General features: G+C 34.0%; 6 protein-coding genes across 11 annotated transcripts in view; 4 read left to right on the top strand and 2 right to left on the bottom strand.

Annotated features, from left to right (window-relative positions):
• LOC145729337 (brahma chromatin-remodeling complex ATPase subunit-like) overlaps window positions 1-16,354 on the bottom strand; it is a 45,635-nt gene extending 29,281 nt beyond the window's left edge. Inside the window, exons 1-3 of one of the 2 annotated variants that reach the window (XM_081980055.1) lie at window positions 16,186-16,354; window positions 13,373-13,592; window positions 13,020-13,322 (exon numbers count right to left, since the gene is read on the bottom strand). In XM_081980055.1, coding sequence (XP_081836181.1) covers window positions 13,020-13,322; window positions 13,373-13,588 — 519 coding nt within the window. In that variant the 5' untranslated portion in view covers window positions 13,589-13,592; window positions 16,186-16,354. The remainder of the gene's footprint in view (window positions 1-13,019; window positions 13,323-13,372; window positions 13,593-16,185) is intronic. The other variant, XM_081980048.1, reaches the window with a different exon arrangement.
• Window positions 12-1,681, top strand: LOC145729355 (uncharacterized). The gene is made up of 6 exons (XM_081980077.1): window positions 12-170; window positions 243-373; window positions 427-689; window positions 1,104-1,212; window positions 1,263-1,414; window positions 1,466-1,681. Exons 1-6 carry the CDS (start codon window positions 99-101, stop codon window positions 1,603-1,605), a joined length of 867 nt encoding a protein of 288 aa, XP_081836203.1. The 5' UTR covers window positions 12-98; the 3' UTR covers window positions 1,606-1,681.
• On the top strand, window positions 3,420-5,430 carry LOC145729371 (uncharacterized). The gene is made up of 6 exons (XM_081980102.1): window positions 3,420-3,564; window positions 3,613-3,743; window positions 3,798-4,060; window positions 4,881-4,989; window positions 5,050-5,201; window positions 5,253-5,430. Exons 1-6 carry the CDS (start codon window positions 3,496-3,498, stop codon window positions 5,390-5,392), a joined length of 864 nt encoding a protein of 287 aa, XP_081836228.1. The 5' UTR covers window positions 3,420-3,495; the 3' UTR covers window positions 5,393-5,430.
• On the top strand, window positions 6,646-9,392 carry LOC145729364 (uncharacterized). Its single transcript, XM_081980089.1, has 6 exons — window positions 6,646-6,798; window positions 6,859-6,989; window positions 7,047-7,309; window positions 8,765-8,873; window positions 8,933-9,084; window positions 9,135-9,392. The coding sequence occupies exons 1-6, from the start codon at window positions 6,727-6,729 to the stop codon at window positions 9,272-9,274; spliced, it is 867 nt and encodes a 288-aa protein (XP_081836215.1). The 5' UTR covers window positions 6,646-6,726; the 3' UTR covers window positions 9,275-9,392.
• On the top strand, window positions 10,653-12,804 carry LOC145729377 (uncharacterized). Its single transcript, XM_081980115.1, has 5 exons — window positions 10,653-10,816; window positions 10,870-11,254; window positions 11,305-11,413; window positions 11,463-11,614; window positions 11,973-12,804. The coding sequence occupies exons 1-5, from the start codon at window positions 10,751-10,753 to the stop codon at window positions 12,110-12,112; spliced, it is 852 nt and encodes a 283-aa protein (XP_081836241.1). The 5' UTR covers window positions 10,653-10,750; the 3' UTR covers window positions 12,113-12,804.
• A 346-nt stretch (window positions 16,355-16,700) lies between the features above and the next one.
• LOC145740111 (GTPase-activating Rap/Ran-GAP domain-like protein 3) overlaps window positions 16,701-21,439 on the bottom strand; it is a 125,944-nt gene continuing 121,205 nt past the window's right edge. For all 5 annotated transcript variants that reach the window (XM_081995474.1, XM_081995473.1, XM_081995471.1 and 2 more), the window contains 7 exons: window positions 19,649-19,809; window positions 19,325-19,561; window positions 18,933-19,066; window positions 18,636-18,876; window positions 18,249-18,578; window positions 18,068-18,195; window positions 16,701-17,850 (listed from right to left, as the gene is read on the bottom strand). In XM_081995474.1, the coding sequence (XP_081851600.1) occupies window positions 17,761-17,850; window positions 18,068-18,195; window positions 18,249-18,578; window positions 18,636-18,876; window positions 18,933-19,066; window positions 19,325-19,561; window positions 19,649-19,809 (1,321 nt within the window). In that variant the 3' untranslated portion in view covers window positions 16,701-17,760. The remainder of the gene's footprint in view (window positions 17,851-18,067; window positions 18,196-18,248; window positions 18,579-18,635; window positions 18,877-18,932; window positions 19,067-19,324; window positions 19,562-19,648; window positions 19,810-21,439) is intronic.

The following is a 21,439-nucleotide window of genomic DNA, read 5'->3' on the forward strand; positions in this document are numbered from 1 at the left end:
CTAAAAACACCAGCTCACAAAAGTACTTAAACATTATGCGGTTTAAAACTCACTTTCACTTAAAAAGCAGTTCTCGTGAGCGTAGGTAACACAACAAAATGTCCACCTTACATGAGCAAATTCACGAGTACTACAATTTCATCCTGCCTTTGGTGCTCCAGGCTGGAAAAGTGAGTGTTTCTCCTATTATAATCTTCACCAAAACAAGTAATAATAATAATCTTCACAAAAAATAATTCCAGATTATGAAAGAGGCTACAGACATGAAAGTTGAATTCAAACAGGATATAGTGTACGACTTAGTCACTGTGTATGATAGGAAAATCGAAGAGGTCCTCATCCACAAAATCAAGCAACGATATCCGGAGCACAAGTAATAATCCTTCAAATTATTTTTTTTCCATATAACAAAGACAATTTTTATAGACATATTGGAGAGGAAGAAACTAGTATCAAGGGTACCATCCCTGAACTAACAGACGATCCTACCTGGATCATTGATCCCATTGATGGTACCCAAAATTTTGTTCGATATATGCCAGTCACATGTATTTCAGTGGGAATGACGATAAATAAAGAACAGGTTTTGGGAATTGTTCTCAATCCCTATTTAGACGAATTATTCACTGCTATTAAAGGGGAAGGAGCATATTTGAACGGAAAACGCATTTACACAAGTGGATGCACGGGTGAGTATAATGAGGGAAGACACAAAATAATTTTATATTTTGAAATGTATTTTAACAGAATGTGCTTAATCAGTTGCAACATGTTTTACCAAAATAAGTGACAATTTTGAAAGAAATTAAAGGTTTTTTAAGAAACGAACGGTATATCGGAAGATTTAAAGCAAACGGGTAAAATTACTGAAAATAATAATTAAGTACAGAATGTTCTGGGTTGAATTAACTATCACAGTCAAAAATCCTTTTATCTCTGGAATTTTACATAGTAGAGGTATCCCTAGTTTAAAATTGAAGATTTTCAAACGATTATACAAAATCAACCAAAAACAAATTAGTTTCAACTCTTCTTTAGTTTTTGCATAATAAGCACTGGCCAAAAATAACCAATAAATAGAATAATGTAACCTTATTTTGAAGATATACAAAAATCAGTGATGAATTTCGAAATCAGCGTAGCCAGAAAAAACGAGTACTACTACAACCTGTGTATGTACCGGTTCAAGCGTCTTATTACAGTGATTCAAGGGTGAAAAAATCAAATCTATTCAGTAAATACGAAATAATGTTGATTTACAGGTTTCGATCACTCGGTTGTGCAGTTTTGGGTATTTGTTATATCGCCTGCGGTCGTACCGACGCCTACCAACTAGACGCGTTATTCCCTTGGGATGTGGCTGCAGCTACCCTCATCCTCACAGAAGCCGGAGGACACCTGGTGGATACTACAGGTCATATTATTAATTTTTTGAGGGTGGTTGATTGGAAAAATTGAGTTTTAGGCAAGGAATTTGACTTGATGAACCCCAACTTTCTGGCTGCTGCTACAAAAGAATTGTCTGACCAGTATATGGCGCTTGAAAATCAGGCGGATCTGGAAAGAGAGAACGACCTCAAACAGAAAAAGAATTTTGTGCCATAAGTTGAACACGTAGTTTAAAACGGTGTAACCTAAAATGTAATTTTAGTTTTTGTAATATACATTAACCTTTAAATGCTTTAGATTACTTTATTAGAACAACGTTGCATAAATAATAATAATTTAAGAAGCAACTTATTTTTTACATTTATAATTAATTGTATTAATTAAAATGCTGTTGGAGTATTTCAAACTCAAAATTTGTCATTTTGATGCACTTGAAAACCCTGACACATAATTGTACAAACTTACTTACAAAAACCAAATATCTCACTGACCATACCCCTTTGGAAAAACACTTTATAGGTTATGACGTAGCCTCTAGTAAGGAAAATCAAGTGATGCTAAAATATACAAGGTGTCCCAGTTAAAATACTGGAGATTTCTGGATCTGAAAGTAGTTTAAGCAAGTACAGTGCAATTCTCAATGCAGGCAAAAGTCAACTTTGACTCTAAATCAAAGTTAAAGTCAATTTAGTAAAGAGAATCGAATGACCTAAATATACAGGGTGTCCCATTAAACTAAACAAAATTTCTGGATCTGAAGGCAATGCACAAACGTACAGTGCAATTATCAAAGAAAGGCAAGAGCACTTTTGGCTCTGAATATCTCAGAAATTGTTTGCTCAATTTGTCGCATATGAGACCTAAAAAACTAATGAACTCTCCGATAAAATTATAAATTTGACTGAACAGATAACAAATCTTATACACCCTGGAGCAACTTGAAATAGTTCTCTAGGGGTGTTAAGCCTCCGCTTTATAGATGTGAGGAAATTCGAATGGTATTTCTGTGAGTTTTCTTATCAGTTTTAAAACTTTCATAAAATTGCAAGTTTTGCCAAAATGGTACCAGATAAACGAATTGAACTAGAAAGTCAAATTCGTCATACATACATAGGGTTTTATTTAAGAAACAAACACCAATTAATTATTTTTTGAGACAACCTGTACAATTACAACTAATTCTTAATTGTGCTTCTGGTGGACCAATAAAATATGCGTATAAAAAAAATTATAACGGTTTAGCTGTAAATGACCAACGCAAAAAGACACTCTGAATAAGTTGGTACTTTAAACTGAATTTTTTAAATTATATTTAAAAATAACTGGTATATTTTTGTCAATCGAACCGCAGAACATTCTGTATATCCTAAATCACGAGATATTAAAAACTGTATAAAGGTTGGAACCAATCCATTTATTATAATAAAAAATTCAAGTTTTGTTTCATCTTAAAGATAATATTGGAATATAATTTTAGGACCGAGAGTTTTAACAAATTATTAACGAATGTTTAATTAATAAACAAAAAATTGTAGCAGTGACATCATAAGAATAGGTTTAATTTTTGGCAACGTTGTTTCTAATCAATAAGTGAGAGAAAGAGAGACAATAACAAATAGACTGACATTGAAGTTCACAAAAGAAGAATCTATTTAACATAATCAATCTTGAGTTGCTTCAGTCAGATTCAGATACAATTATTTAGTGAAGAACCGCTTTGGAAAATGCTTGATTTTGCCAAATTGCATGTGTTGAGCTCAATCAAAACAGGGTTTTCATGACATAAGGAACTAATTTACTAAAAAAATTGAAGGAGTTTAAGGCTTATTTAAAGAAAACGTTCATTTTGTTGGCCGCTTACAGACAATTTAAACAATAGTCGTCCTTGAGTAACAATCCCAACTTTAGATATTGCATTTAATAATATATTTGCTTAAGATGAGAATAATAAAGAAATAATCAGACGTACACTCTCCAAACATCAACAACCTTTTTTTTGGTGCACACTTTCTTAAAAATGCAGTATTTAACTTTATATAAAGATTAGAATTGGATTTTACATAAAAACGCAGAGTTGCTGAATTCAGTCCTGCTGATAACGTCAAAATGTCCCTACAACAGCAGATCCACGAGTATTACAATTTTATCTTGCCTTTGGTGCTCCAGGCAGGAAAAGTGAGTGTTTTTTTTTATGTCAGACAAATACTAACAGACTCATTAAAGGTGATGAAAGAAGCTACTGACGTGGCGATTGAGTACAAAAAGGACGTAATTCATGACCTGGTCACTGTTTACGACCGGAAAATTGAGGAGGTTATCATCCAAAATATTAAAGAGAAGTATCCGGATCACAAGTAAATTTTCGGTCTACAATCTGTGAAGTAATTTATGTCATGAAACATTGTTAGGCATATTGGAGAAGAAGAAACTGAAATCAATGGTACTATTCCAAAACTAACAGACGACCCCACCTGGATCATTGATCCTATTGATGGTACTGCTAATTTTGTGCGAAATATGCCCATCACTTGTATTTCAGTTGGGTTGACAATCAACAAAGAACAAGTTTTAGGGGTAGTTTTTAATCCTTACATGGATGAGTTATACACCGCTATTAAAGGAGAGGGAGCTTATTTGAATGGAAAACCAATTCGGACAAGCGGATGTAAGGGTGAGTAAAAGGGTAAATTAAAATGAAAAATTTACTAGTGAATAATAATCATGGACTTAAAAATCAAACGTTATTATATAATTTAAGTGAATGTCCATTTTCTGTTGAGATTGTAGGATATCTCAGTTATTATTTAAGTTAGAGAAATTGGGTTTTTGCAATAGTGTGTTCAATTTTTGTCAAACGAATGTGATGGGTCTCCGCAGAAATGTTGGTTCCGCAGATAGAGGAGATTTTTGAAAATTGAAAATGAGATTTCTGTATTTCTATTATTCATCAAGATATTCAAAAAGTAAAACTTTCGCCTTAATTTGACTTTTTCAGATAAATCGATATTTATTGAGACACAACACCCAAAAACGTCCCGAGATATTGACCTAAATATTAATGCTTAGCAATTCCATATAGTTCAGTAATATTTGGCTTTGCTCTCATTAGAATTATTAAATGAGTTAACCTGGGTTTTTCTGAATAAAAGTAAACAAAACTTCAGTAAAGTAGTAGGTATTTTTTCATATTTTTTGTCTAGTAGAAAATTGAATATTTTCAATGCAGTGATGTTTCTAACAAAATGAAAAATGTAATATGTAATTGGACCTGGAATTTGAAAAAAATTTCACTACATATTTAAAATTTGTGATAGGCTCAATAATTAAACACAGTCAAAATTAAAACACTAATTGACAAATCCCAGAATTTCAGTAAAAAATACTGACTTGGAGTCGAAGTAAGAGAAAGCTTATGCTCATATAATTTTACAGATTATTACAACTCGTGTTTGCCTAAGAAACGTTTTACTGTAAAATATCTCTTCTTGCAGATATACAAAAATCAGTGATGAACTACGAAATAAGTATAGCCAGAAAAAACGACTACTACTACAATTTGTATATGTACCGGTTCAAACATCTTATCAAATACATTCAAGGGTAAATTTTTCCTTTTAAATTTAAATAAAAATTGAAACCAAAAAGTGCGTTTTTATCAAGGTTTCGATCACTCGGTTGTGCAGTTTTGGGTATTTGTTATGTCGCCTGCGGTCGTACCGACGCTTATCAATTGGACGGATTATTCCCTTGGGACGTTGCAGCTGGTACTCTCATTCTCATGGAAGCTGGGGGATGCCTGGTGGATACTACAGGTAAAATGTTCAAATTTAACACTGTAGCTGTTTGGTAACACTTGCTTTTAGGCAAGGAATTCGATTTGATGGACCCCAATTTTCTAGCAACTGCCACTAAAGAACTGTGCGACCAGTATATGAATATTGAAAAAGAGGCGGATGAGGAAAAAATGAATAAACTGAAGCAAAAAAAGTGTTTAGCTTGTTAATAAGAAATTCATTTTAATAGAAGCAGACGTTTCTGTAACTTTTGCTGTTTGGGGCGTTTGGTTGACGGTCTGACATTTTCTTGTATCCGTTATCTATTTGCGTATCATTTTTACTTTCCACTTGCATTTTGCAGTAAATCAGTAATTTTCAATTTTTTATGTTTAAGATGTGCCACTTAAACCGTTTTCTTATAACAGTTAGTAATATACTGTATAAATGTGTATAAAATTAGCCATTTGGACGACTCCTCTGAGCCTTTTACTTGATCATTAGTGAAGCAAGTTAGTGGTTGGTAGACTGGGAGGTAAAAATCAACTTGGAACCTCCTAGCATCTCTCTCTTTTCTCCTGGCTTCTAATTCTTGAAAACAAGAAACGGGATTCTCAAGAGAAGTGTTGATAGAATATGACAAAATAATCTGACAATAGCGGGTTTCTGTCACATTCTGCATACCTTTCTTTTGACAACTCCCTTCGCTCATTTCCCCTCGTTTGATTTCAAGAATTAAGGCTCAGGAAGGAGCCACCAGAGCATCCTCTTCCTCGATTTCCATCTAGTGAGGCTATTGCTGCATCCATCTTGGTGTATCCTGTGCTTCTTTCAGTTTTCCAAAAAGTCTCCAACCCGGCAATTTTGTGGACAAACTGACCAGGAATCTGCTTGGGCTGAAAAAGCCTAATGTCTCTAGGGCAGGAAAAAAGTACGTTTCCAGAAGAACCATGATTAACTAAAGAATCTATTCATCGACCCTTAGTTTCAGTTCGAGTATCTATTTTGAAAATGGCACCAACATGACTAGACGTTTAAAGTTATTCACATTGACCAGTTTGTGGCATATTATGGGATTTTGTGGTACCATCAAATTGCATAAAAAACTATCTCTCATATAAAACTGGGCAAACTGATCCTATTATTAGCTAGAATTGAAAATTATAGAACGCCACTTTTTCAAAATCTCCTTTAAGGCATTAAGCTCAAACTTCAAAATAATTTATCAAGTCGTAAAGTTAAGTAGTTGTATAGAAAATAAGTAAAGCCTCAAAACATGTGCGTTGAATAATTTTTTCGCAGAAAATACACGTGTGAATGGCTGCGCACGATTAAACAATGGTAGTCCTTGAACAATAATCGCAAATTTAAATATTTTTTTACCTAACAGGTATATGTGTATTTAAGATAACAACAATAAAGAAAACATGTATGTAGACAGTAACAACACAAATCTCCAAATATTAACGACCTTTTTTCAGTAGCCTTTCCTTAATGATGTTTAAAATTTCGTTTCACTTATAACCGCGTACTTGAGGAACACAGTTCCCCTGAAAACATTAATATGACTACCTTACACCAGCAGATCCATGAGTACTACGATTTCATCCTGCCTTTAGTGCTGCAGGCTGGAAAAGTGAGTATTGTTACTTCAAAGTTTTCCCAAAAAGTAACCACATTCTAATTAAAATTAAAGGTAATGACAGGAGCTAAAGATGTGGAAATTGAATTTAAAAAAGACGCAGTTTGGGATCTTGTTACTGTCTACGACCGGAAAATCGAAGAAGTCCTAATCTACAAAATTAAAGAGCAATATCCAGACCACAAGTAAACATACAGGTTTGCAAAAGTTTCTAGTTTCTATATGGGTAAAACGATTGACAGACATATTGGAGAGGAAGAGACTGAAAGCAAGGGTACTACCCCTAAATTGACAGGTGACCCCACCTGGATCATCGACCCAATTGATGGCACAGCAAACTTTGTACGCAACATGCCCATCACGTGTATTTCAGTGGGATTGACAATCAATAAGGAGCAAGTTTTGGGAATCGTTTTTAATCCCTTTATGGATGAACTGTACACTGCCATTTCGGGAGAGGGTGCTTATTTGAATGGAAAACGAATTCGTACAAGCGGATGTAAAGGTGAGTACCAATGTCGTCGAAATGTAACTTTAAGAAAGGGTTTATGTTTGGAATTTGACACAAGTTCGATATTTGAACAGGATTTTAAGCGCAAATAATAGTAGACACAGTTATGACAAGCTTTAATCCTGAGGAGTATGTCAAAAAAATAAGAAATAAATGCTTACAATTTCAGAGAGAAGGTAAATGGATTTGTATCCATTTTACAACTCCAAATCTTCTGTAGAACAGTTAATTAAAAAGCCATACTATTGCATATGAATTTTTCGAGATGAGAATGAGAATGATCTCTAGAAGCATTTTGAAAGTTCCATAGCTCTAAATACTACTGAGAACTTTCTAAAAAGTGCCAGAACCATCTAAAAATGTCTTAAACCTTCACAGAACTGTTTGGAATTGCCAGAGGCCTCTAGAACCATTTAGAAACTTCCAAAAACATCTAAATGGTATTTTGAACCCTAACCTAACCTACCCAGAATGGTTTTAAATTGTCAGGGGCCTTTAGGACCATTTTTAAAGTTCCATACACCTTTTAATGCTACTGAAAATCTTTTAAAAAGTGACAGAGGCCTTTATAAGTGTTTTACACCTTCCCAGAACTGTCTTCAAATTGCCAGAAAGCCTATAGAACTATTTTGAAAGTTCCATACCTATGCCCTTTGCAAAAACAGAGTCTCTATGAGTGGCCTTTCTCGTGATGATCCATTTCTTTATACATACATTTTAGACTAACCCCACTAATTACTTAATTAATAATAAGCTTCATCTGATTAGGATTTAAATTTGTATGCAGTTCTTGGGTATTACTAGTTATTAGTTTCACTTTCAATAAGCACTTAGTTTCAAATTTTAAAGCTTCTTGAACTTCGATTCAGTCTGAACAAAACGTGTAAGACTTTCTCAGTATTTTTAAAACTTTTTGATCGTAGGATTAAGTCTTTACCTTCATTTTTATGTTCGTTGTAGTGTTTAAAATTGATAAGCTATATTTTAAAACCCGCATTGAATGCTGGATGAAAGACAATCAGTGTGGATATAAAGAAGATGGCGCAAAAATCACAATTTCTGATAAAAGTGAATTTACACATGTTTCATATGACGGTGACGATATTCAAAGTCCCTGGAGAAGCATGATATCAAAACTGTAGAACAATAATTAGCTGAAAAGGATGAATCACCCATCTTAACGACAAGAACCATCTTCGAAGAAGACGATATTTCAAAGAAAAAATAGAATTAACTAGAAATGTCGGTGGAGCAGCTATGCTCTTAGATGATTCCTTAAAAGTACCAGCAGATTCATGGTATATATGTTTCAAAAAGCTAAACCTTTACATTTTCAAACTAAACAGAGTTCTTGTATAAGAGCTACATGATTAAGTCGACTGTGCTGTCTATACAAGACATCAGAGAAATATATATAGTATTGCTATGTTGCTAATTTTCATTTTTCAGAAATACAAAAATCGATTATGAACTATGAAATCAGTATAGCCAGAAGAAACGACTACTACTACAACCTCTACATGTATAGGTTCAAGCATCTCATAAGAGTTATTCAAGGGTATAAACAAAGGGTTTAAAAGTAACTGAGTGACGTAATAATGAATGAAACTTCTCCAGGTTTCGTTCACTAGGCTGTGGAGTTTTAGGCATTTGCTACGTCGCCTGTGGCCGTACAGACGCTTACCAATGTGATGGTTTGTATCCTTGGGACGCTGCAGCTGGTGTCCTAATTCTCAAAGAAGCAGGAGGATACGTGGTGGATTCTTCAGGTGAATTGAAAAAAATTGGTTTAAAATAAAAGAAATAATTGAATTTCCAGGCAAGGAGTTTGACTTGATGGACCCTAATTTCTTAGTCACCGCTACCAAGGAATTGTCGGGCCAGTATATGGAAGTCGAGAGACTGGCGGATGAAGAAGAAATCAATACCGGAAAGCAAAACAAGGCTTTCGTACCATAACTAATCTATTCGGCTCAAAGTTATAATATTAAAGTTAAAAGTGTAGTTGATGATAATAACGATAAAATCTAAAAAATTATAGAATAAAAAAATAAACTAAGTATGCAAAGCTCATAAACGTCTAAACAATATTATACAAAGACTTCAACAACCATGGGAATTTGATTGGAAGGTTTTTAAATAATAGAGAGAAAAAAATTCTTACGTAGACCTGTACAGGGTGAGTCAGTTTATACTAACATTCGATAGAGCATTTTAGTTTTAAGAAACACATTTCTTATAAACATATGTCGGTAGTTGCTTCTATTTCGAGATATCTGGGTGTCTCTCATTCAGTTTTTGAGATGGTTTGATCAAAAGTTACCCATAATGAGCTGCAGATTTTGGTAAATGATCGAAAATTCTATAAGGTACTGCTTTTTCATGGTAAAGCTCTCCAGTATACAGTCTAGAACTTTGTTTTGACGCTCTGTTGATTGCTGATTTGTAAACCATCAATTTCCTCATTTAATTTGAAAACTGGTTTAGGTACTCCTTGCACATTTAGTGTTTTCTACTTTCTACCTTGTAGAGAAAGGGAATGCATACCAGCAAGATTATTGAAAAAATTTTCATTCTAAGAGAATGTCATATAAAATATGTTGTCAAAGGCTGCCATTTTTGGGATACAAAAAATGTCAAAGTTTTGATAGAAATAATAAAAAAATCAAATCAATTTTTATTTATTAACATTGTCTATTTGACGTTTATTCTCTCACGTTCAAGTTAATCTACTTTACACAAAAACTAGTAGTGAATAGAATCTCTGCAGCTTCTGCTCCTTTTTATATAAAATTTTGCTCAACTGAAATTTTTAACCAGTTTTTTGTACGATTAGTGTATTACACACCAATTTTGAGACACCCTGTATTTACCGTACCCGATTTTTTGTTAGGTTGTGTATTACAGTTCAAGATCAAAGTAGATTAAAAAAAAATTAAGTTATTATTTGTAACCAAACCTGTATGGAAATAGTTATTTCACTTTTTTCCTACCACAAAAACCAGACCGCAAAAAAATAATGATTAATGAGTTAAAACACTTCTGTACAGATATTTTCGTATAAGCTGATAACTGAGTAATAGTCTACATAATTAAAAAAATATGTGATACCAATAAAGTTTAAATCCGTCACATTCTGCAAAAATAACACTGTAATACAAAGGTCATTGGATGAGAATGTTGATTGGAATAGCGACTATTAAAATAAAGAAAATATGAACTTTTTGTGCAAGATCTTTCTGCTAAATAAACAAAGCATTTAAAAGCAATGATGCGCAGTAATTATTTTATATACCCCTCCAGCTAAGCCTACCTTGACTCAGTTCCATTATGCGATTCTTACTTAACGAAAACTAAATACAAACGTATTTAGTCGCTTTCAAGGCTTTCGCGCGAATTAGTAGCAAAATTAAAACACACCTGAATAAGAAAATAATGGAACCTGACGAAATCAGACAATGCTTCGACTTTATCCTGCCTGTGGTCCTGGATGCTGGTCAGGTACTGTAGAAATGTTTGGATTAATATCCTTTAGTGTATTAATTGTATTTTAGGTTCTGCTCGAGGCCAAGAACATCAAGGGTGAAATTAAAAATGGACTAGACTATGACTGGGTGACAGTTTTCGACACTAAAATCGAAAATTTGCTGCATGAAAAAATCAAAGAGAAATATCCCAGCCACAAGTTTATAGGGGAGGAATCCAGCACTGAAGAAATTACCCTCACAAACGACCCCACGTGGATTATTGATCCCATAGATGGAACTGAAAACTTTATCAGAAAGCTAAGACTGTCCTGCATCTCAGTGGCGCTGACTGTTAATCAAGAAAGGGTTTTAGGAGTGGTTTACAACCCTTACTTGGATGAAATGTTCACTGCCCTTAAAGGTCAAGGAGCCTATCTAAATGGAGAGAAAATTCACGTTAGCGACCAGAAAGGTTTGACGATATTAGCTTGCCAAGGTTAGGATATTAATTTTTCTGCTTAGATCACAAACAGTCGTTTTTCAATTATGAAATTTCCATGGCCAGAGTGGGACCGTATTACTACAACTTGTATATGTACAGGCTGAAGCATTTGATTCCCAAAGTGATGAGGTAGAAGTTTTGTCATTTTGGAGCTTTTAAACTAGAAAAAAAATTGCAGCTTTAGGTGCCTAGGATCGGCAGCTTTAGGACTGGTTTACGTGGCCTGTGGCCGCACAGATGCTTACCAATGTGATGGTTTGTATCCTTGGGATGCCGCAGCAGGTTCATTAATTGTCCAAGAAGCAGGAGGGTATATTGTGGATAGTTCTGGTAAGTTTAATTTTTGAAGCAAAAGTAGTATTTCAAGTAGCTTTTCACAAACTTTGAAATTTACACAAAATTATTGTTTTTTTTTAATTCAAAGAAATAGTTCATTTTACTCTAAGAGACTTGGTTCAAAGACTGAAGTAATTCATAAAGTCAGAGTTTCAAGTTTATTTAAAAAATCAGTGATTCTCTGTTTTGCTTGTTAAGACATCTTACAATATTAAGCTGGACCCTGTTGTAAACTCAAGTATGCATCTGAAGATGCCTTAACTACGTACAAAATACTGATATATTAATACAAAATTTCACTACTGAACACCTTAGAATGATAAGGTAAAAGATCAAAAGTGTGATTTTTTAGGAAAAGAGTTTGACTTGTTGAAACCGAACTTTCTGGCCGCCTCAACTAAGGAACTAGCCGATCAGTACCTGGAAATCGAACGGGAGGCAGATATTGAAAACGAAAACGCTACAAATTGCAATAAACCTTTCAATCCTTAACCTATTTTTTAATTTCTTTATTCTGGTTGTTAAAAATATTGAGTTAAACTTGGGTCTGTTTTGCAATGCCTTAAGCTGTCGACAGGTAAATCAATTTACCAACATAATTAAGCTGACAAAATAGGTCTCAAAATATGGTATTTTCTTTGCCCATTTCCATAATTAATACAACAAACAAAACTCGAACGCTTTGCCACCATAATTGATTGTAATGATTGTATGACGCATCAGTTAATACCGGTTACCGGCCTTACACTTCTGCACATTCTTCTGTGGTAATTAAATAAAAACCAGGTTACCACCAGTTCTTCAAGTTGCAAATTAAAACCAAACAAGTTAGTAAGTGAACAAGTCCTTTGAATATTCTATTTCATATAAAACTAATACCCAGGCAGGTACAGGGTGATTTAAGTAAGGACTGAACAGCGCCTTGTTGACTTACTTGTATAAATGACAAACTTTAAGATAGCTATGTGAGGCAGTTTTTTCTGCAGAATTAAAAAAAATTAAAAAACAATCTGTAAAAACAAAATAGTGGCGACGTATACATTTTGCTTTTTAAGGTAATGTATAGTTTTGACATGAAAATGATGTGAGATTTGATTTCTGATTATACCATTTGGCAATGGCGCAGACGTACTTCCCAAATCAGCTATTTAATCAGATTCCACAAAATGCTATGTTAAAAATTGATGATTTTCAGAAGGATGACAAAAATGATGAATTTTTCATAACTAACTTCTCTACTATCTCCTCTTTTTAGAAAAACAGCTAGCTCAGAAATTTTTGTTCAAGCTCAAAGGCTTAATATTATTATGGTGAAGACTGTGTAACTTAATACACTTCCCTTCCAACTAAAAGTTTAATACAAAAAAGAAAAAAGCTTTTAATTCAATCAATCACTTACCTCTCGATGTTGCACATGTCCTCCTGGTTGCGGGTACTGATGCCCACCTCCTGGACCTGGAGGATGCCCCATATGATGACCCATCTGCTGATGGCTCTGGGGCTGATGAGACGGAGCGCCCGGCGAATGCATTGGGTGTGAAGGAGGTGGGGGCGGTCCTAATCCGCTCATGTGATGTCCTTGTGGTTGGTGATGTGACGGAGGCGGATGCATATTGTGGCTCTGCACGTGCGGAGGCATACCGTATTGTGGCATGTTATGTTGTTGTGGTGGTTGCGGATGTTGTCCCATTCCAGGGTGGGGCTAAAAATCATCATAAATTATCTGATAAAGTTTTCTGTAAGTTGTTGTACCTGCATGTGTGGTGGTTGACCTGATTGTTGTAGATGAGGTTGGTGTAATGAAGGACCAACCTGATGGGGAGGTGGGTTCATGTGTCCTCCCATTGGGGGTGGCTGATACGGGCTGTGAGGAGAGTGGGGTGGCGCTGGACTTTGAGTTGGTGGTCCCATAGGGCTAGGCGCCTGAGGAGGCGGCATTGGACTACTTTGAGGCGACGAACTCGTCATGTTTCTTGTTACGCACAAGAAAATATAATCAACTAAAATGCTTTCTTTCCATTGCCAACGTTAAAGTGCTTAAAGTGCAACTTTAAAATTTTATCTACTCTTTGGGGTAAATAAAGTACCACTTTATCTACTCAACTGTCATCATATGTGTCAATGCCACTTTTACAGCAAGGGCACTTAATTTGTTAGAAAAAAAAACAAACAATGGCCGCATTCATTCCTCAATTTATTCAAATCTTCAAGCATTTGTAGACCAAATTCGTATGTAAGTATAGGGATCTCAAAAACGGTTCAGAGTTGAGTAAAAATCGAAAAAATCAGAAATTTCCTTCTAAAACCCGACATTGCCCCATTTAAGTTCGACGTTAATATTATTATTATTTTTTTTTTTTAAATGCGAAACTGTATTTTTTAAAGTAGATTTTGAGAATGCTGTGTTTTCTGATTTAAATGACGTGCAACAGTTTTCGAATATCTTCAGAAGTAATCGCATTTTTTTAAATATTAAAACGGCATAAGATTGAGCCCTAAATTGTGCAACTTTGCCTCCATTTAACCTACTCTGTACCTTTTACCGTTTTCGAGATCCCCATACTTACACATGAACTTATCTTCAACTGATTCTGACAGAATTTCATTTCAACCAATGTAAGTTATACAGACGCCATTATGTATTAACATAAAATAATAAATAAAAAGCAAATAAAATTTGAGTGGTATTAAGTATTAAACAAAATAGTTATACAAACATGTATAAGATATGCTTGGAAATTTGTTCAGAATTTAAATATCCAACAACATTCAGGGTGTTCTTTTTGTTGGTAAAATCAGTTAGGTTAAGGTTTCTCAAAATTGTTGGTCCTATGTTTCTTTTATAAAATTCAAATAAGAGAAAGCTATCTAGTCAACTATGCAACTATGGTTTTTGTTTCAAATCGATAAATTACGGCTGATCAAAATGTTACTAAAGTTAATAAAATGCACTGTCCAAAGTGTCTCATTACAGTTATTATACATCAGTAAAATTGCAACAAAAAATTGGTGTGCCTGAACAATTTTCTAACAAAAACAAATACTTGAATTTTAAATAAAATTTTTTCATTAAAATGAGCATTAAATTCAATTTTTTATGTATGCTTTATGATTTTATCAGTGTTTTAAAGGGTTTTTCCAAAATCAGACACTTGGATTCACTATGATAATAGTATATAAAGTTTTTTATTTTTTGTTTCTGTACTTTTTTTAATTCTGTTTCATCTATTTATGACTGGAGACAAACAGCAACTCAGTCATGCCCTATCAGCATTCTAAATTCGTTCAATAGACTTCTACCAGCAGTCACTTTATTTACCTACACAATAAAACATTTTGTCCTGCTTTTGCTCATTAGCAAGTTTATAATAGACCTTTTGATAGATAACATTTTTGAACAAAAGTAATCTTATTATTTCAGTAAATTGATGTAAATCTGATAGTTTCTTAAAATATTTACTCTACTTATTCTGGATCAGAAAACTCTGACCGCATTTGTTTTCAAGCTCCATAGAGCGAGCAGAGCGTTTTTTACGTCACGGTGACGTAATTTGGCAAAACCATAGGTTGACCAATTGTCAAACTACGTCATTGTGACGTCAAAAAAGCTCTGCTCTCTCCATGGAGCCTAAAAACAAATGCGGCCTCTGTCTCTGTCAATAGTGACAATAAGAAGCATACTAAATACCTTAGAAAGTACATAGTTTCTAGCTTTAAAGTTAAATTAGTAATTAACCAAACCTAACAAGAAAATTTGCATCAAAATATATAAATAATTTGCTATCTGCTTGACAGTTGAAATTTTAATTAAAGTTTTCCTTTGACATTATTAAGACTGCCTGAGCACAAATTTTTTTTTACATCAGAGTGCCTATTCTTGAAATTAGAGAAGGGAATTATTGAGGGAATTATCAAGAGAAAGACCTGTAGAATGTGACAGGAACCCGCCATTGTCAGCTTCTTCTGTCACATTCTATCAACACTTCTCTTGAGAATTTCATTCCCTGCTTTCAAGAGTAGGCCCCCTGATATCAATGCTTGGTTGAGTTTTAATCAAATGCTCAATGAAATATAACTTGACCAAGTGTCTTAATTATTAATTACAATTTGATGGACAAACTAAAACTTTAAATGAAAAAAAATACTAGAGCAATGATACTGAAGAAATCAAGCCAGCCTCAAAGCCAACACTGACAAACTATTTCCCTATGAAATGAGGTAAGAAGCCTCAATTACAACTAAAACTAAAATTATCATTAACAATACTTAGTGTAGATGATGTATAAGTAAGTAATATGAGTAACAATTTTGTACTGTACCTTCCTATTAGTAGTTATTCATTTCTTAGTTGACTCTGGTAAGAAACCTCTATAATTTTTAAAACAGTGAGGTTAAATATAATAAAAGCATCCTAAATAAGCCTGGAAAGACTATAAAATACAAAAAACGTTTAGTTAAACAAAATTAAGCAACATTTCTCACACCCACATTGTTGAGGCTTAAGGGCTCATATTAAAATAATATCAAATCAATAAATAGATGGAATTAATTAAATGCAAGTTTACCTTTAAAACTGCACACTGACACTGTCCATTAACAAAATCTGTACCAATAGCCACATCTGATAAATGTTTATATTAAAACCGTCCTAAATTTAAATTAAATCTTTTTAAAATTAAAAATTTCAAGGTGAAAAAGTGTATTTTGGTGAAATCCATTTTCGCAAAACATATGATTTTTTTTTCTTTTATCTCTCTTCCCCTGTTGGCAGTTTAAATGTGGCTGCAATAAGAGGGAGAAAGACAAAACATAAACAAATCAAAAAATCTCTGGGGGGGGATGCAAGTCTGTCAACTGGCGAAGTCACTGCTGTCACTTTTAGAGCAGTTTAATAGTGGTAGAGTATAAAATTAATGTGGTAGAAAGAGATAACAACTGTTCTGACGGGTAAAAAATAATCTGAGACAAAGATTTGAAGTTCTATAACTGGATGAGAATCATAGCTAGCATCAACTATTTGAATACGAAAAGCCAATCAAGCAAATTCTTTCTATAATTAGACAGAAATAACACACACAACTCAGTTCTGTACAACCTCCTTTTAATATAATATTTTATTATTAATATTTCCATAACAAACTCATATAATCTTTGCGATTTAGAAAAATGGTTTTTAAAAGTGCTTTAGTTCAAACAATATCAAATACATAACTTATAGAACTATAGTGTAGTAGTATAAATAATAACTGATCACATTCAGAGTAAATTAATCTGTTTCAAAAATGATATGCTACATTATAACGATTATTAAATTTATTGCAGTGATATTCCTTTCTCAGTTAAACTGTGTATGTAAAGATACTATATATTATGTATACATAAAATGTATACTCTATTTTTACTAACCAGTTTATAGTAATATAGTAACTAAGTCTATTATGTAGTAGTACATACACCAGACAAGCACACACTGCCAAATAGAGAGTAAATAAGTGTGATATTCAATTAGTAGAAACCCGTTTTTCCGAACGTCAAATATAGAAATTCACTTTATATAAAATTTAAATGTGCACTTACATGGTTATATAAATTACACTTTGGTACACTTGGAGTACAAACCAATATTATTTATAAAATATAAGTAAAAAAATCCGGACGTTATAATATTTTGATATCACCAAAATTAAAATATAATAAAACTACTTTGTAAGTTTAACTGAGTGAATTCAAAACATTCAAGACCAAATCAAGCCAATCAGAAGTTTGTCATCGTCGTTATATAACTAACTACTTCTAATATAATTTATTTGTAGGTAAAGTATATACATTTTAAATTTCTTGGGTTATCAAGATTTTATCCACATTTTGAACCTGTATCATGAAAACCCTTATAATATGAAAAACATCAGGTAGTGCTGAGGGCTTTTTCAATTTTTTATACTTTTAAGCCCGTATATTTACAAATAATTTACAGTATTAAATTTCTCACTCCTGGTTGGGCTTGTGCCCTACATTTTGTCACAGCGGTCCTTAAACTGTTGAAGTGGTTTGAACACCGCTGTTTTAGTTCTTAAGTCACTCTTACTGGTCTCACTCTGTTTGATAGTATTTGCCTTAATCCTAGATACGGCAAACGACTATCATTTGATAGCCGCTTGTTGCACTCTGGCTCTTACTGGAGGCACTGGTGAGCTGCTGGCGCTTCTAGATACTCTGGGAGATTCTGGAACCTGTGGAAATATGATCAAGATGATGAAAAAAGTTTTTTTGTTGATTGATAGATCAGTGTATGTGTGTTTCTGTTACTGGCTTCACAGAAGATTTCCTACTTCTGCAGCATTTTGGCGCTAATCATAAAAACATTGCTATAATGTTGGTTGTCGGTACTACTTTACCAACATTAGAACTTATAATTTAGCAAAAACTCTCCCCAAACGTTGCTCTTACCGCAAGTTTCGAGTCTGCCGATTTCCATACAGGCGGTGAACTCGTTCTGGTGTGATCAGGATGAGGAGTTCTTGATAACGAATGAATTGGAATACGATATATTCTCAAAGGTTTCCCTTCTGGGGAAGCTATATGGAAAACTTGTGTTATTTCAGTCTGATTTAGTAAGTGGACAGTTTACCGTTGGGACTTGAGGGTGGAGAAACCTTCTGGACATCCGGATACCTTGTCTCCACGTAAAGACGATCAGACTTGTTGGGAAAAAATTCAGGAGCCGTGGTGGCAAAGTAAATATCGTTTTTGCTGGTAATCAACTGCAGCTTGGGCATGCTCATGGTGTGAATCAAGTTACCGTTAACAACCAGACGGATCTCCATGGTATTAGCGGTGAAAGCGATGACGTAAGGAAAAGCGCAAACTATGTCAGTGGGAGCGGAATTCCAATGGAAATCAAAGTTTGTCGAGGTACAGTTTGTACCGCTTTCGTTAAGTTTTTGAAAATGGCAAGTATCTAAAACATTTCATAAAATCAAAACTTCTTGTCTTAAACAGATACTGGGAGACTTACGGTTGTAACACAACATCAACTGAATTTCCTGATCTTCATACAGGTCTACAGCGGCCACAAGATGGACTTTGTTTCCTTCGACTGTGTAAAGATGCTGCGCCTGTCCAGAACGTCCATTTACCACATCCCAGTGGCTTTTGTAGCCCACGCAAACTAAGACATCTCCATGCGTGGGTGAAATAGGACTCCAGGCGTTCTCCAACACGGTTAAAATGGAAGGAGTTTCATTTAAGTTGAGCTCCTACAGTTTTCTTTATTGTTGAACAAAAAACATGAATGCTTAATGTTGTTACTAACCCAGAAGAATGTAAAACCTTCGATGGTGTCTGTATCACTAGCCGGACACCAAGCTGTCCAAGCTGCAGAGTGTTTCCACTGGAACATTAGGAGTTTCTTGCCAATGGCAACGCACATTCTAAGTCGGGCTCCACCTAAATAGTTTTCCCCATATAAGTCAAATTTACGATCATTTTATTAAGGGATCCAGTCCCAAAACTTTCCCCATTACAACTATGAATAATTAAATCCAATTTTTAGCTGGGGGATTAAAGTTCCAAATCCGCCGCGACTACTCATTTACTTTAAACTACCTCCGGCTTAACGAAAACTCTCAAAATTCCGAAAACTCGCTTTATTCAGCTAATCCAGCCACTTAAAAGGGTTAACTTCATTGACTGGGGATCCTTTACCTGGCCGTGACAAGGCATATAAATGCACACCGCGCGTCCTCTCCATCCTGTAATCCTTTGCTTCCATTCTGGTCCAAATTTCTGTACAATTTTCGATCTGAGACAGCCTGAAAACGTAGACTTTACAGTCTTTGTGCGATGCTCCAGCTCTGAGCAGGAGGATTCCGTGGGGTTCCACTACGTTAAGTTGTTTCACCTGCAAGGTCTTGTCGAATATTTGTCTGTGGGAGCTGCCATCTAAAATGATGTTTTCAATTATTATTATAGAGTTTCAAAAAGAAAGAGATTATGTTTTAAATGTGTAGCAGAATGACTGTACTGTACCTTCAACCAAGAAAGTACCATCCTCCGTTGCTAAAACTAAGCGGTTGTCTCCCCAGGAATCGCCAGTGATGATGGGATGTGATGGAAAAACTGGATAAAAGCAGTTTGCCTCCCATGGCGATCTCTTAAAAACAGTTCCAGCAGCTCCTGTACTTGCCAAACTGAAAGTACATAAAATATTACATTACTTCTAATAGGAATTGTCAAAAATCTGTTGGAAATGATATTATTATCCCAACTTAATTAAAAACAACCACTGTTTTTTGTCGATATCTAAGACGAGTCTTAAAATTGGAAACATTTTCTGTTGTTAAGCTCTACAAATCGAATAGAATGTTTACCATTTTGCCCAGAAATTATAAAATTAATTTGTGCTAGTAAAAAATTGGCTAATTTAAATTTCTATGGTAAATTGTAGAATATTGATGTAACAAGGTTTTAAATTAGTTATGAAATTGAACCTGCAAAACTACTATTCCTTTTTAGGATATTCGTTTCTTACTTTAAAATTATGACTTTGTTGTTAAAATTGTACATTTTTTAATTAGGACTTTATTAGTGCCAACCACATTTATAAAACCAAATTGGGTATGAACATCATCATTCTGTTCTTTATATTTCTTATAAACTAATCTATGAATAGCTTAAATACAGTTTTTGTTCCAGATTTTTTGGCTAGCGCTATAAATTCTGATTACGTTCATATTTTGGAGATATCTTTCCAGAGTTGTAGATACTAAGTTAATCGGCAAATTCATGTCATTTCCTCATCATTAAACAGTTTAAGAAAATCAGCCAACACACTCTCCAGATCTACTGCTTTATTGGTGTATCTCTTAAAATACGATTTCAAAAATCATTTTCATCTGTTCTTCAGATTCTGTTTGTCTCTGCCTCTCTATTTCTGCACTTCTTTCTTCTGCTTTCTTTTTTTTTATTTCTCAAATCCTGTGTCTAAACTTTATTGTTTTTTATTTTCTTTGTAATGTTCTTATTTGCCCATCTAAGTCTAAAATTAAATTATTTATCCAAGATTTCCTTTTTTGGTGTTAGATACTTCGTCTTTGTTAACTTAATGTTTTTGTGAATTTATTCATCTCCACCTGCATGTAATAACTATAAATATTTTAACCTTCTTGTTCTTGTATTCATTTGCTTTTTGTTTTATTAAACATTGTTGCAGAATTTTCCAATTTTCAAATCATAGTAAAGTTTAGTTTCTTCAAGTTCACTCTTATGACTCCTATAACACTAGAGATGTATAATCTGATGCTATGCCCACTTTAGGATGGGTTTTCAATCCCTTAACTAAAATATAATCAATTTGGTTAAGGACAATGTGATTATGTGGGTTTGTATAAATATGGTTTTCTTTTCTGCAAATGCTTCGAACCTAACTCCTCTATATTTTTTTGTCCTATTCCAGCTCAACTATCAACAGTAGCAAAATTACTCGTCGTATTTAATTTCACTGAAATCTCAACCTAAAGCAAGTTTAATATTTGAGCACTGTCAATTTAAAGCAATAAAAATGAACTGAAAGCTAATTGTTTGATTTATCATCAATTAACGTTCGAAAGCTTTTTAAAAAGTAGGTCTATTGGCGTGTAACTGTAACGTGCCATTCTACCGATCCATTCATTATATTGATGGTTTCAGAACATGCGAATGTCACGTATATTGTTGGTTGGCCTCGTTATGTTGCCATATAATACACATAAATTTAACTAAAATTTCATCGAGTTTTATCAAAAATTAGGATTTTGCTCAGATCTATCGAAGGGAAGCTGT

This window comes from Ips typographus, linkage group LG1 (genome assembly GCF_016097725.1).
Source record: "Ips typographus isolate SLU linkage group LG1, UJ_Ityp_2.0, whole genome shotgun sequence".
In the NCBI taxonomy this organism is placed as follows: Eukaryota; Metazoa; Arthropoda; class Insecta; order Coleoptera; family Curculionidae; genus Ips; species Ips typographus.